Source organism: Cetorhinus maximus, unplaced genomic scaffold (assembly GCF_964194155.1).
Source record: "Cetorhinus maximus unplaced genomic scaffold, sCetMax3.hap1.1 HAP1_SCAFFOLD_343, whole genome shotgun sequence".
Classification (NCBI taxonomy): domain Eukaryota; kingdom Metazoa; phylum Chordata; class Chondrichthyes; order Lamniformes; family Cetorhinidae; genus Cetorhinus; species Cetorhinus maximus.
In genome coordinates, this window is record NW_027596290.1 from 229347 (window position 1) to 245404 (window position 16058).

The 16058-nt window shown below is 52.0% G+C and overlaps 1 protein-coding gene across 2 annotated transcripts in view; it reads left to right on the forward strand.

Annotated features, from left to right (window-relative positions):
- The window catches only part of LOC144673331 (cystatin-A-like), a 33551-nt gene extending 18218 nt beyond the window's left edge, over nt 1–15333 (forward strand). Inside the window, exons 2-3 of one of the 2 annotated variants that reach the window (XM_078535224.1) lie at nt 12632–12733; nt 15019–15333. In XM_078535224.1, coding sequence (XP_078391350.1) covers nt 12632–12733; nt 15019–15153 — 237 coding nt within the window. In that variant the 3' untranslated portion in view covers nt 15154–15333. Of the gene's footprint in view, nt 1–3185; nt 4208–12631; nt 12734–15018 lie in introns of those variants that run through there. The other variant, XM_078535225.1, reaches the window with a different exon arrangement.
- Nucleotides 15334–16058: the final 725 nt, after the last annotated feature.

Sequence of the window (16058 nt, forward strand, 5' to 3'; positions counted from 1 at the left end):
GAGGAGGTTACAGAGATAGGGCGGGTTGTAGGGGCTGGAGGAGGTTACAGAGATAGGGAGGGATGTAGGGGCTGGAGGAGGTTACAGAGATAGGGAGCGTTGTAGGGGCTGGAGAGGTTACAGAGATAAGGAAGGATGGAGGAGCTGGAGGAGGTTACAGAGATAGGGAGGGTTGCAGGGGCTGGGGGAGCTTACACAGATAGGGAGGATTGTATTGGCTGGATGAGGTTACAGCGATAGCGAGGGTTGTAGGGGCTGGAGGAGGTTACAGACCTAGGGTTGCAGAGGCTGGAGGAAATTTCAGAGATAGGGAGGATTGTAGGGGCTTGAGGAGGTTACAGAGATAGGGAGGGATGTAAGGGCTGGAGGAGGTTACAGTGATAGGGAGGGATGTAGGGGCTGTAGGAGGTTACATAGATAAAAAGGGAGGGTTGTAGAGGCTAGAGGAGGTTACAGAGATGGAGGGTTGTAGGGGGCTGGAGGAGGTTACAGAGATAGGGAGGGTTGTCGGGGCTGGAGGAGGTTACAGAGATAGGGAGGGATGTAGTGGCTGGAGGAGTTTACAGAGATAGGGAGCATTGTAGGGGCTGGAGAGGTCACAGAGATAAGGAAGGATGGAGGTGCTGGAGGAGGTTACAGAGATAGGGAGGGTTTTAGGGGCTGCAGGAGGTTACAGAGATAGGGAGGGTGGTAGGGGCTGGAGGAGGTTACAGAGATAGGAAGGGATGAATGGGCTCGAGAGGTTACAGAGATAGGGAGGGTAGTAGGGGCTGGAGGAGGTTAGAGAGATAGGGACGGTTGAAGGGGCTGGAGGAGGTTACACAGATAGGGAGGGTTGTAGAACTGGAGGAGGTTACAGAGATAGGGAGGGATGTAGGGGCTGGAGGAGGTTACATAGATAAAAAGGGAGGGTTGTAGCGGGCTGGAGGAGGTTACAGAGATAGGGAGGGATGTAGGGGCTGGACGAGGTTACAGAGATAGGGAGCATTGTAGGGGCTGGAGGAGGTTACAGAGATAGGGAGGGTTGCAGGGGCTGGAGGAGCTTACACAGATAGGGAGCATGGTACGGGCTGGAGGAGGTTACAGAGATAGCGAGGGTTGTAGGAGCTGGAGGAGGTTACAGAGATTGGGAGTGTTGTGGGGGCTGGAGGGTGTAACAGAGATAGGGAGGGTTGTAGATCTGGAGGAGGTTACAGAGATAGGGAGGGATGTAGGGGCTGGAGGACGTTACAGAGATAGGGAGGGTTGTAGAACTGGAGAAGGTTACAGAGATAGGGAGGGATGTAGGGGCTGGAGGAGGTTACATAGATAAAAAGGGAGGGTTGTAGAGGCTGGAGGAGGTTACAGAGATAGGGAGGGTTGTAGGGGGCTGGAGGAGGTTACAGAGATAGGGAGGGTTGTAGGGGCTGGAGTAGGTTACAGAGATAGGGAGGGATGTAGTGGCTGGAGGAGGTTACAGAGATAGAGAGCGTTGTAGGGGCTGGAGAGGTTACAGAGATAAGGAAGGATGGAGGGGCTGGAGGAGGTTACAGAGATAGGGAGGGTTTTAGGGGCTGCAGGAGGTTACAGAGATAGGGAGGGTGGTAGGGGCTGGAGGAGGTTACAGAGATAGGAAGGGATGAATGGGCTCGAGAGGTTACAGAGATAGGGAGGGATGTAGGGGCTGGAGGAGGTTAGAGAGATAGGGACGGTTGAAGGGGCTGGAGGAGGTTACAGAGATAGGGAGGGTTGTAGAACTGGAGGAGGTTACAGAGATAGGGAGGGATGTAGGGGCTGGAGGAGGTTACATAGATAAAAAGGGAGGGTTGTAGCGGGCTGGAGGAGGTTACAGAGATAGGGAGCATTGTAGGGGCTGGAGGAGGTTACAGAGATAGGGAGGGTTGCAGGGGCTGGAGGAGCTTACACAGATAGGGAGCATTGTAGGGGCTGGAGGAGGTTACAGAGATAGTGAGGGTTGTAGGAGCTGGAGGAGGTTACAGAGATAGGGAGTGTTGTGGGGGCTGGAGGAGGTTACAGAGATAGGGAGTGTGGTAGAGCCTGGAGGGGGTTACAGAGATAGAGTGTGGTAGGGCCTGGAGGAGATTACAGAGTTAGGGAGGGTTGTAGGGGCTGGAGGAGGTTACAGAGATAGGAAGGATTGTAGGGGCTGGAGGAGGTTACAGAGATAGGGAGGGTTGTAGGGGCTGGAATAGGTTACAGAGATAGGGAGTGTGGTAGGACCTGGAGGAGGTTACAGAGATAGGGAGGGTTATAGGGGCTGGAGGAGATTACAGAGAAAGGAAGGATTGTAGGGGCTGGAGGAGTTTACAGAGATAGGGATGGTTGCAGAGGCTGGAGGAGGTTACAGTGATTGGGAGGGGCGTAGGGACTGGAAGATGTGACAGGGATAGAGTGGGTTGCAGAGGCTGGAGGAGGTTACAGAGATAGGGAGTGTAGTGAGGGCTGGAGGGGGTAACAGAGATAGGGAGCATAGTAGGGGCTGGAGGAGGTTACAGAGATAGGGAGAGTTGTAGGGGCTGGAGGAGGTTACAGAGATAGGGAGTGTTGCAGAGGCTGGAGGAAATTTCAGAGATGGGGAGGATTGTAGGGGCTGGAGGAGGTTACAGAGATAGGGAGCATTGAAGGGGCTGGAGGAGGTTACAGAGATAGGGAGGATTGTAGGGGCTGGAGGAGGTTACAGAGATAGGGAGGATTGTAGTGGCTGGAGGAGGTTACAGAGATAGGGAGGATTGTAGGTGCTGGCGGAGGTTACAGAGATATGGAGGTTTGTAGGTGCTGGAGAATTTTACAGAGATAGGGAGGATTGCAGAGGCTGGCGGAAGTTACAGAGATAGGGAGGGTTGCAGAGGCTGGTGGAGGTTACAGAAATAGGGGGGGTTGCAGAGGCTAGCGGAGGTTACAGAGATAGGGAGCATTGCAGAGGCTGGAGGAGGTTACAGAGATAGGGAAGATTGCAGAGGCTGGAAGAAGCTATGGAGATGGGGAGGTTTGTGGGCACTGCATGAGGTTACAGACAGAGTGAACGTTGTTCCTGTACTGACGCAGCACTGCACTGTCACAGGGTCAGGAATGCGGAGGGAGTGTCATTCTGTCGAAGGCGTAGCGCTGAGGGTGTGCTGCATTGTTGGAGGGAACGTTGTGAGAAATGTCCTTTGCAAACCGATTGGTCTCCTTTTTGTTTTTAGGTTGTTTATGTGGCTGGGAATGCTGCTGAATGCATCCACATTCTTGTAATCAAGCCAATGTTCGGTCAGAAACCTTCACTGGTGAAAATCGAGACTAACAAGAAACTATCCGACGAGATTACTTATATCGTTTAAAAGCCAGGCCCAGGCCACCGCCTGCTTCTCTCTCTCTGCTCATCTTAGAAAGCCCTTTCAAAATAAACATTACATTTCCCCTCCCTTTCCCTCAGCACCTTTCACAAACTTCAGCCCTTAATACCCAACTCCCTCACCTGCTTCGTCTCTGTTACACAGGAATAAGAGGAGGCCATTCAGCACCCCCCGAGCCTGCATGCAGGACAAAGCTGTCCATCCATCACCTTAAACATTCACTCCCCCAACTATCGACGTGCGTTGGCAGGAGTGTGTACCATCTACAAGATGCACTGCAGCAACTCAGCAAGGCTCCTTCAACAGCACCTTCCAAACCCTCGACCACTACCACCTAGAAGGACAAAGGCGGTGGATAGATGGAAACACCACCACCTACAAGTTCCTCCCCAAGTCACTCACCAACCTGACTTGGAAATATATCACCGTTCCTTCACTGTCGCTGGGTCAAAATCCTGGAACTCCCTCCCTAACAGCACTGTGGGTGTACCTACACCACATGGACTGCAGCGGCTCAAGAAGGCAGCTCACCACCACCTTCTCATGGGGCAATTAGGGATGGGCAATAAATGTTGGCCTCGTCAGCGTTGCCAATGCAACCCCGAGAATGAATGATACAAAGCCAGAAACCCTGTTCCTCTTCCAAATAAATCACCTCCAGCAAGCAAAAGCCTAATGATATGCTCATGGAATCTTGCTGTGCACAAAGGTGTTTTAGTCCCCAAAGGAACACAAATTACTGAAGGGCATTTGAAGATCTAAACAGGACAAGTGGTACAGCGAACTCCCCTGAAAAACCCCATACCAGTGATTGAGGTATTCAACTGCAATTGCATCGTACAGCATTCAATAAAAGAATCCTGAAGCTTTTACTTGTTGATTCTTTTTGATTTGGGGCTGGGGCTTAATGGAGGGTCTAAAGGATCCGGTGGGGGGGATTTGCATTAACCTGCGTTCCTCCCACTGCCTGGGTGCTGGCGGGGGTTGGGGTGGGCGTGAAGGTTCCACGGCTGGTCCACCAGTTCTGGAGGTGTCCAGACTTTGAACTAATTGGCCTCTGTCTCCCTCAGGGATGAGTGAGGGTTTCAGCAGTAGATCAGCTGAGATGGGGCCAAAGTCAGCGTTGGCCTGGAGGTGGAAATAGGCGGTGATAGTGAGGGCAGGAATATGAGGTCGGAAGCTCATCTCGTGACACCAACGTTGTGGACAGACCGGCTTAATCTCAGACTCAGGTCGAAGCCGCCACTGGAGTGTGACACACGTGTCGGAACGGCGATCGTGCGCACAGCGGGTCACACGTGAACGAAAAGGGATGCGTGCGCAGAGTTGGTCACATGTTTCGGAACGGCGTTGTGTACGCAAAGCGGGTCACACGTGACCGAAAGGCGATGCGTGCGCAGAGCGGGTCACATGACAACGGCGAAGCGTTCGTAGTGGTCGCACGTGACAGCACAGCGATGCGTGCGCAGAGCGGGTCACACGTGACGGAAAGGCGCTTCGTGCGCAGACCGAGTCAGGTGACGGAACGCCAATACGTGTGGAGCGGCTCACGTGACGGAACGGCGGTGCGTGCGCAGAGCTGGTCACACGTGATGGAACGGCGGTTTCTGCGCAGAGTTGGTCACACGTGACGAAATGGTAGTGCGTGCCCACAGCGGGTCACACGTGGTGAAAGGAACCCAAGTGCGCATAGCATGTCGCCTGTGGGAGCCAAGACGGAGAGCCGCATGCGAAGTGCCCGCCCTTATTGCCCTGTGGCAGGAGAGGCTCCGGGTCACGGGCTGTTTCCCCTCGAGCTGCCCGCCAGCACATTGGGGCTCAGGGGTGCCTTAGCGCAAAGTGCGTTTCTCTGCCTTCTCACGTGACCATACCTGTAGGGGAACGTGGTGACATCGTCCCGCTTGTGCGGGCGCAGAAGTAGCTCATTGTTGGAGGCAGTCTGTGTTTACGTCATCACGCTCAATGAGCAGAATGTTGGCTACATTGCGCTTGCGCATAAATTCAAACAAATTCTGCCGTTATTTCGGTTAATGCGAGAGACGTTCTTGCGCGTGCGCAGCGCGACGAGGAAAGAGCGCCAAATCAGAGCAGAAGGAGTTTTATTCCAGTTTTTGGGCACCTGAGACATTTATCCTTTATTACTCACATCGGGACAATTTTAAAGGCAACTAAGATGAGTGTTGCTTGCTGGCTGAACATTTCATTTTCTTTTCATCAACAGAGCCAATGGCCGCCGAAGCCACATTCCGCCCTTTTTCCCCTGGCTCCAAATCTATTTCCATCCACTGGATTTTTAACCTGTCCTTCCCTGTGGTATAAAGGGTCAACAGAATGGATATGTCGATCTTTGGGTCACATGACGGTGTGACATTGATACCAGGCAGTCGTGTACCAGGTCTCCGTAGGGACGGGGAATTGGGCAGCCCTGGGGTGGGGGTTGGGTGGGGGGGGGGGGGATGTGCCTGCCCGGGTCACTCGCGACGTAAACGCTGTAAATAGGGTCAATAAACTGGCTTTCAAGTCGATAGCCGGATACGCCCCTGGCTCCTTCCTCACGACAATCCTGGCCTCGCACGTCCTACAACATTCCCCGGGTCACCAGAACCTTCAGGGCACAGAAGGAGGCCGTTCGGCCCATCGTGCCTGCGCTCGCTCTCCAAAGGAGCATCATGACCTGGTGCCATTGCCCTGCCTTTTCCCCGTTCCCCCTGCACCGCCTGCGTTGTTCGGGTTGGGGGGGTTATTGTTACGGTCGACCCTCTTGTGCCTTCCACAACTGGAGGCCGCCCTCAGTATTGGAAGGTAACCTGTGTTAGTGTTTGTCGTGAGGAAGCTCGGCGTTACCCATCCCCGCCCCCCAACCCCTGCCAGGCTACTCCCTGGATTACCGGCCGGGAACTGCTTTCCTGCGCCGGGCTCCATTTTAATTCCGCCCCCAACCCCCCCCTCATGAACAAACCACCTGCGTCCCTCGGCCCATGTTTCCTGCGTTATCCGATGGCAGCCTTCCCGATGGCCGCATCCTTCAGTGGACCCACCTGAGCCGGTTCCCCGCCCACTCTCGCAAGCCTGGACTCGGAGAGAGAGAGGGAACTGCAACCCTTTCAGTTGGGAATCGGGGGGAGGGGTGCGTTTTGGCGGGTAACGTGGCCTGTTTGCGCATCCTGTAATGTGCCTTTACTTTGCCTCGCTGTGTTAAGGCTGCTGTTTGAATGCGGGTTAATTTTGTGGTCACAGGCCACGCGGATCCTCTCCCAGTTCATCAGCTCCCGACCCCCGCACCCCCTCCGCTCGAGAGGGAGGACAAGAGACGGTGAATCCAGATCCCCAGCCACTTTAAATAGACCTCGGTGAAGCTGCACAGCGTCCAGTGCGGGCAGCCACACGCCCGTCCCGCTGGAATGAGACCGAATCAGAGGCGGGTGGGCCTTGAGTTAAGGTCAGGTTTGCAGCACCGATGCAGTTTTGCATTGAGATGCCGAACCCACCCCTGCTTCCAGCGGCTCCTCCTGGTAACAATCTGTGTTGCCGTCAGGGTGCTGCAGTGGCTGGTGGGCCATGCTGACTGGCCATGGCTGGCAGTAGTATGGGCACCTCTTTACCTCTCAGCAGCTGGGCAGGGCACCGGAAGTACTGGCGCAACTGAACCCCCAAGGCCTTCGTATGTTGTGTCGAACATACCCTAGATCTTTGCTTTAAGTCGCCCCACTTGGCGTTATTTATGAATCTCAGCCTCTCCTTTCACTGCCTTGAATCCTCTGTGTCCTCGTCCATTGCTTCAGTGTATCAGCAATGTGGGCTCTTGTCTCATCTTCATGCTGCTCCACAGACTTTTCCATGTCTCCCTCCCAACCTCACTCACTGGCTCAGCCTCCAGTTGCGTCTTCCAACCCGATCCGAAACCTTAGCTCACAGTCATGGCTCTCAGCCTTTTCCCGTTTTGCACCAGCTTCTTTCAGCTCTCACCGTTTGTCAGCCAAACAGCTGCACCCTCCCTGTCCCCAAACATTCCCAGACACCAATCTGAAGACTATATCCTGTTTAACACACATTTTCTCCCTTTCCCACCAGCATGGTACCTTCATTCAGTCATTAATAATTGTGTTTCAAACATATCTCTGTGGGAAAGCGCTGCCGAGATCAATGAATCGGTTTGCGCCATTCGATGCAGCGACAAAGCTGGAAATTTCACCACAGATCGTATCAAACTGTTGCTTCGATCAGTAATTTATCTCCTTCCTTTTCTTTCTCTTCCAGTTAACTCGGTGATGATTGTGATCGCCTGGTGAAAGCACGGTCTCTCGAAATGTGTCACTCACTATGTGGTGGGAATGGCAGTGGCCCGAACCCCTGGTCATTTTCACTAATCCCATATTGAGCTGAACCGTTCCGATGTGTTTCCCAAGTACGTTTCTGTTCATTATTCCCATGTGTAGTCTTATTCTCTGCTTTGATTTTGCCCAACTGCTGTTTTCTGTGTGGCTCACAGTCACTTTTACCTTTGCTTGATTTCTGGCCACATGTTGTGAGAATCTGAAAAGCAAATGTTGCACTGAGAAAATGGAAGATGTGGTTCTAGGAACAGTGAGTGTGCTGGGTTGTTCAGAGTCTGTCCCCTGGCATTTCACACAGGATATACAGATGATATAATTGATAATGTTTCTGGGTGTTGTGTCCATAAAATGAGCTTTTTTTACTTTCCACATATGGGTCACATTTGAAATGTTAGACAACATGTTAACCCCTTGTCCCCCTTTCTTTCTGATTTTTCTGCTCAATATTCCGACGGTCAGACATACTTTAGTGACCAGTTAAGTCTGCAGGGGAGTCTGAGTCCGCAGCAGTGGAGAGAATCACAAGGACCCAGAGATGGAGAACCAAAGAAATCCATCATTTTACTCTTCAGCATATCCAGCAGTTTTATACTGTTGTTGGTGACCTGGGTTGTATATAACACTTATGCGTGAATTATATAATCAGTGTTATTACTCCTACACTGATCCTGATTTTATCACAGAACAAACATGAAAGGCGCCGCAGGTTCTCATTTCCTGCACCGACAAGGGTGACCCAGATTAAAATAAGGGCTCTCCCATTTAAGAAAGATAAGAGGAGGAATTTCTTCCTTCAGGGGATCGTTATTCTTTGGAATTCTCTCCCCCAGTGAGAAGTGGAGCCTGAGCCATTGAATATATTCAAGACTGAGTTAGGCAGATAATTGATTGATAAGGGAGCCAAGGATTATTGGGGATGGGCAACGAAGTGGAGTTAAAGTCACAATCAGATCAGCCATATTTTTTATTCCTTTATGTGATGTGGGTGTCGCTGGCTAGCCAGCATTTATTGCCCACCCCTAATTGCCTCATTGTTCAGAGGGCATTTAAAAGTCAAGCACATAGCTGTGGGTGTGGTGCCACATGTAGACCATGAATGGCAGAGCAGGCTTGAGGAGTCGAATGCCTACTCCTGCTCCTGTTTCTTATGTTCTTGGGAGCTGAAGAACACAGTGAAATATCCACTCAAGCTCATTGTTAAATCAGGAGGAGCTAAAGGGTTTCAAACACTGGAACTCAATCCCATTTCATAGTCGATCTCCTGCACTCCTCACAGGGACAGAAAGTACATTTAAATGAGCAGCACAGAGCCTGAAATAATCATAAATCTGATTCTTGTTACATCAATAAGACATGAAAAGAAATCAAAACTGTATGTATCAAAACTTTATTCTTTTTGCTGTTTTAAAATGGACTTCTGATGAACCACAAGATGGCTGCTACAGGTCACATGAGTCACAAGATTGGCCATCTGTTCTGGAAGGTCCTAACAAAGACTACAAGAAAAAAGGAGTTCCAACTCCCATCCTTGTGTAATCTCACACCCGAAGGCCACATTATTATCACAAAATTAGATGGCCAACAGGCAAACTGACTCTCCCAGCTGGGACGATAACAAAGACAGACTCATCAAAACTCTTGATACCTGAAGAAGTGTTAACAGCCACCATTTTTCTCATAAGGCAAACAGTGGATTTTAGCCAGGAGTGCAGAAAGCTGCTTGCGAGGCTGCAATTAACTCATTAATGTGCCATTTAAAAAAATGTGTTCATGGAATGTGTGCTGGGCCAGCATTTATTGCCCATCCCTAATTGCTCTTGTTCAGAGGGCATTTAAGAGTCGAGCACATTGCTGTGGGTCTGGAGTCACATGTTGGCCAGACCATGCAAGGACAGCAGATTTCCTTCCCTAAAGGGCATTCGTGAACCAGATGGGTTTTTACGACAATCGACAATGGTTTCTACGTCATCATCAGACTTTTAACTCCAGATTCAAATTTCAGCATGTGCCCAGAGCATTACCCTGGTTCTCTGGATTACAAGCCTAGTGTCAATACCACTATTCCACCACCTCCCCATGTGTTACATGACGCCATGCGTCTGGCCTTTTGGATGATTTTAATATTACATTTCTAGCCTCACAGCTCTGACTGCTGCTTTAACACCAATATTGACCCTCTGATAGTGCAGAACTCCCTCAGTACTGACCCTCTGACAATGCAGAACTCCCTCAGTACTGCCCGCTGACAGTGCAGCACGCCCTCAGTACTGATCCTCCGACAGTGCAGCACTCCCTCAGGAGTGACTCTCAGTGTGTTCAGCACTCCCTCAGTACTGACTCTCTGACAATGCAGCACTCCCTCAGTAATGACCCCAGACAGTGCAGCACTCCCTCGGTACTGACCCTCTGACAATGCAGCGCTCCCTCGGTACTGACCCTCTGATAGTGCAGCACTCCCTCAGTACTGGTCCTCTGGCAGTGCAGCACTCCCTCAGGAGTGATTCTCCGTGTGCAGCACTCCCTCAGTACTGACCCCCAGACAGTGCAGCGCTTCATCAGTCCTGACCCTCCGACAGTGCAGCACTCCCTCAGTAGTGACCCTCTGACAGTGCAGCACTCCCTCAGTGCTGACCCTTCGACAGTGCAGCACTCCCTCAGTATTGACCCTCTAACAGTGCAGCACTCCCTCAGTACTGACCATCCAACAGTGCAGCACTCCCTCAGTGCTGACCCTGAAACAGTGCATTATTCCCTCAGTGCTGACCCTCTGACAGTGCAGCAGTGCCTCAGTACTGAAACTCAGGCAGTGCAGAACTCCCTCAGTACTGACCCTCCGACAGTGCAGCACTCCATCAGTACTGACCCTTCCACGTTGCAGTAGTCACTCAGTATTGAACCTCCGATCATGCAGCGTTCCCTTAGTAGTGACCCTCCAAGAGTGCAGCATTCCTTCAGTACTGACACTCTGTGTGTAGCACTCCTTCAATATAGTTCTTCCGACAGTGCAGTTCTCCCACAATACTGACCCTCCCACAGTGCCGTGTTCCCTCAGTACTGATGCTCTGATAGTGCAGCACTCCCTCAGTGCAGACCCTCCGACAGTGCAGAACGCCCTCAGTACACCACTTCCAACAGTTCAGCACTCCTTCAGCACTGACCCCCGGATAGTGCAGCACCCCCTCAGTACTGACCCTCTGACAGTGCAGCACTCCCTCAGCACTGACGCCCGGATAGTGCAGTCCCTCAGTACTGACCCCCGGATAGTGCTGCGTTCCCACATTACTGACCCTCCGACAGTGCAGCACTCCCTCAGTACTGACCCCTGGATAGAGCAGCACCCCCTCAGTACTCGCCTTCCAACAGTGCAGCACTCCCTCAGTGCTGACCCCCGGATAGTGCAGTATTCTCTCAGCACTGACCCCCCGACAGTGCAGCACCCCCTCAGTACTGACCCTCTGTGTGCAGCACTCCCTCAGCACTGACCCTCCGACAATGCATAACTCCCTAAGTACTCACGTTCTGACAGTGCAGCACTCCCTCAGTACTCACCTTCCAAGAGTGCAGCACTCCCTCAGCACTGACACCCGGATAGTGCAGTGTTCCCTCAGTCCTGACACTCCGACAGTGCAGCACTCCCTCAACACTGACTCGCCGACAGTGCAGCACTCCCTCAGCACTGACCCTCCGACAGTGCAGCACTCCCTCAGCCCTGACCCCTGAATAGTGCAGAACTCCCTCAGTACTGATCCTCTGACAGTGCAGCACTCCCTCAGTACTGAGCCTTCAACATTTCAGTACTCACTCAGTACTGAACCTCCGACCATGCAGCGTTCCCTCAGTAGTCACCCTCCAACAGTGCAGCACTCCCTTCAGTACTGACCCTCTGTGTGCAGCACTCCTTCAATATAGTCCTTCCGACAGTGCAGTTCTCCCTCAGTACTGACCCTCTGACAGTGCAGCACTCCCTCAGTACTCCCCTTCCAACAGTGCAGCACTCCCTCAGCACTGATCCCCGGATAGTGAAGCACTCCCTCACTACTGATCCTATGACAGTGCAGTGCTCCCTCAGTACTGACCCTCTGACAGTGCAGCACTCCCTCATTACTGACCCTCTGACAATGCAGAACTCCCTTAGTACTGACCCCTGGATAGTGCAGCACTCGCTCAGTACTGATCCTCCGACAGTGCAGCACTCCCTCAGTCCTGACTCTCTGACAGTGCAGTACTCCCTCAGTACTGACCCGCTGGCAGTGCAGAACTCCTTCAGTACTGACCCTCCGATAGTGGAGCACTCCCTCAGTCCTGACACTCCGACAGTGCAGTACTCCCTCAGTACTGACCCTCCGACACTGCAGCACTCCCTCAGTCCTGACTCTCCAACAGTGCAGCACTCCCTCATTACTGTCCCTCCAACAGTGCAGCACTCCCTCAGTACTGACCGTCCGACAGTGCGGTATTCCCTCAGTACTGACCCACGGATAGTGCTGCGTTCCCACATTACTGACCCTCCGACAGTGCAGCCCTCCCTCAGTACTGACCCCCAGATAGTGCAGCACTCCCTCAGTACTGTCCCTCCGACAGTGCAGCACTCCCTCATTACTGACCCTCAGTGTGCAGCACTCCTTCAATATAGTACTTCCAACAGTGCAGTTCTCCCTCAGTACTGACCCTCCGACAGTGCAGCACTCCCTCAGTACTGACCCTTCAACATTGCAGTACTCACTCAGTACTGAACCTCCGATCATGCAGCACTCCCTCTGTACTGACGCTCTGACAGTGCAGCACTCCCTCAGTACTGATCTTCTGACAGTGCAGCACTCCCTCAGTTCTGACGCCCGGATAGTGCAGCACTCCCTCAGTACTGATCCTCTGACAGTGCAGCACTCCCTCAGTGGTGATCCTGCGCGTTCAGCAGGTGTTCAGAAAATCTGAAATGTTCTATTTGTTATCGTATCTATCCAGTTGAAGGATCGAATTGAAGAGGAGTCGAAAAGGAAAGTGGAATTTCTTCATGCACTCTTACATTGCTCGCAAGTTGTAGCTGGGATGAATTACTTCGTGAAGGTATGAAAACAGAAATAACTTGCAGTTATCTAGCAATTTGAACTCACTAAAATGCCTCAGGTTACTTGGGGTGTTACTCAGACAGAAATTTGACAGCGACCTACAGAAATATGGAACACGTTCGGTGTAGCTACATGAAAGATGAAAGGTTTAGGGAAAATCTTAAGTTAGGACACAAAGATGGAGCGGTTCAGGGAGGGATCTCCAGGGCTTAGGGTACAGGCTGGGGAAGTTAGGGCAGAAAATTGGGGGAAATCATGGGATTAACAAGAAACCAGAACTGTGCGAGCTCAGAGACAAGTGAGGAATATTGGTGCTGGAGGAGGTTACAGAGATAGGGAGAGTGGTAGGGGCTGGAGGAGGTTACAGAGATAGGGAGGGATGTAGGGACTTGAGGTGGTTACAGAGATAGGGAGGGATGTAGGGGCTGGAGGAGGTTACAGAGATAGGGAGCGTTGTAGGGGGCTGGAGGAGGTTACAGAGATAGGCAGGGATGTAGGGGCTGGAGGAGGTTACATAGATAAAAAGGGAGGGTTGTAGGGGATGGAGGAGGTTACAGAGATAGGGGGGGTTGTAGGGGCTGGAGGACGTTACAGAGATAGGGAGGGTTGTAGAACTGGAGGAGGTTACAGAGATAGGGAGCGATGTAGGGGCTTGAGGAGGTTACAGAGATAGGGAGGGATGTAGGGGCTTGAGGAGGTTACAGAGATAGGGAGGGATGTAGGGGCTGGAGGAGGTTACAGAGATAGGGAGGGTTGTAGGGGGCTGGAGGAGGTTACAGAGATAGGGAGGGACGTAGGGGCTGGAGGAGGTTACATAGATAAAAAGGGAGGGTTGTAGGGGCTGGAGGAGGTTACAGATATAGGGAGGGTTGTAGGCGGCTGGAGGAGGTTACAGAGATAGGGAGCATTGTAGGGGCTGGAGAGGTTACAGAGATAGGGAAGGATGGAGGGGCTGGAGGAGGTTACAGAGATAGGGAGGGTTTTAGGGGCTACAGGAGGTTAGAGAGGTAGGGAGGGTTGAAGGGGCTGGAGGAGGTTACACAGATAGGGAGGATTGTAGGGGCTGGAGGAGGTTACAGAGATAGGGAGGGTTGAAGGGGCTGGAGGAGGTTACACAGATAGGCAGGATTGTAGGGCCTGGAGGAGGTTACAGAGATAGGGAGTGTGGTAGTGCCTGGAGGATGTTACAGAGATACGGAGGGTTGTAGGGGCTGGAGGAGGTTACAGGGATAGGATGGATTGTAGGGGCTGGAGGAGGTTACAGAGATAGGGAGGGTTGTAGGGGCTGGAGGAGGTTACAGAGATAGGGAGGGTTGCAGAGGCTGGAGGAGGTTACAGTGATTGGGAGGGGCGTAGGGACTGGAAGATGTGACAGGGATAGAGTGGGTTGCAGAGGCTGGAGGAAGTTACAGAGATAGGGAGTGTAGTGGGGGCTGGAGGGGGTAACAGAGATAGGGAGCATGGTAGGGGCTGGAGGAGGTTACAGAGATAGGGAGGGTTGTAGGGGCTGGAGGAGGTTACAGAGATAGGGAGGGTTGCAGAGGTTGGAGAAAGTTTCAGAGATAGGGAGGATTGTAGTGGCTGGAGGAGGTTACAGAGATAGGATTGTAGGGGCTGGAGGAGGTTACAGGCATAGGGAGGATTGTAGGGGCTGGAGGAGGTTACAGAGATAGGGAGGATTGTAGGGGCTGGAGGAGGTTACAGAGATTGGGAGGATTGTAGAGGCTGGCAGAGGTTACTGAGATATGGAGGTTTGTAGGGGCTGGAGGCGTTTACAGAGATAGGGAGGATTGTAGAGGCTGGCGGAGGTTACAGAGATAGGGAGGGTTGCAGATGCTGGCGGAGGTTACAGAGATAGGGAGGGTTGCAGAGGCTGGCGGAGGGTACAGAGATAGGGAGGGTTGCAGAGGCTGGAGGAGGTTACAGAGATAGGGAGGGTTGCAGAGGCTGGCGGAGGGTACAGAGATAGGGAGGGTTGCAGAGGCTGGCGGAGGGTACAGAGATAGGGAGCATTGCAGAGGCTGGAGGAGGTTACAGAGATAGGGAGCATTGCAGAGGCTGGAGGAAGCTATGGAGATGGGGAGGATTGTGGGCGCTGGATGAGGTTACAGACAGAGTGAACGTTGTTACTGTACTGACGCAGCACTGTACTGTCACAGGGTCAGGGATACGGAGGGAGTGTCATTCTGTCGAAGGCGTAGCGCTGAGGGTGTGCTGCATTGTCGGAGGGACAGTTGTGAGAAATTTCCTTTGCAAACCGATTGGTCTCCTTATTGTTTTTAGGTTGTTTTTGTGGCTGGGAATGCTGCTGAATGCATCCATATTCGTGTATTCAAGCCAGTGGCCGGTGAGAAACCTTCATTGGTGAAATTCGAGACTAACAAGAAAGTATCCGACGAGATTACTTCCTTCGGTTAAAAGCCAGGCCCAGGCCACCGCCTGCTTCTCTCTCTGCTCAGCTTAGAAAGCCCTTTCAAAATAAACATTACATTTCCCCTCCCTTTCCCTCAGCACCTTTTGCAAAGTTCAGCCCTTAATACCCAACTCCCTCACCTGCTTCGTCTCTGTTACACAGGAATAAGAGGAGGCCATTCAGCACCCCCCGAGCCTGCATGCAGGACAAAGCTGTCCATCCATCACCTTAAACATTCACTCCCCCAACTATCGATGTGCGTTGGTAGGAGTGTGTACCATCTACAAGATGCACTGCAGCAACTCAGCAAGGCTCCTTCAACAGCACCTTCCAAACCCTCGACCACTACCACCTAGAAGGACAAAGGCGGTGGATAGATGGAAACACCACCATCTACAAGTTCCTCCCGAAGTCACTCACCAACCTGACTTGGAAATATATCACCGTTCCTTCACTGTCGCTGGGTCAAAATCCTGGAACTCCCTCCCTAACAGCACTGTGGGTGTACCTACACCACATGGACTGCAGCGGCTCAAGAAGGCAGCTCAGCACCGCCTGCTCAAGGAGCAATTAGGGATGGGCAATAAATGATGGCCTCGTTAGCGATGCCAATGCAACCCTAGAATAATGATACAAAGCCAAAAACCCTGTTCTTCTTCCAAATAAATCACCTCCAGCAAGCAAAAGCCTAATGATATGCTCATGGAATCTTGCTGTGCACAAAGGTGTTTTAGTCCCCAAACGAACACAAATTACTGAAGGGCATTTGAAGATCTAAACAGGACAAGTGGTACAGCGAACTCCCCTGAAAAACCCCATACCAGTGATTGAGGTATTCAACTGCAATTGCATCGTACAGCATTCAATAAAAGAATCCTGAAGCTTTTACTTGTTGATTCTTTTTGATTTT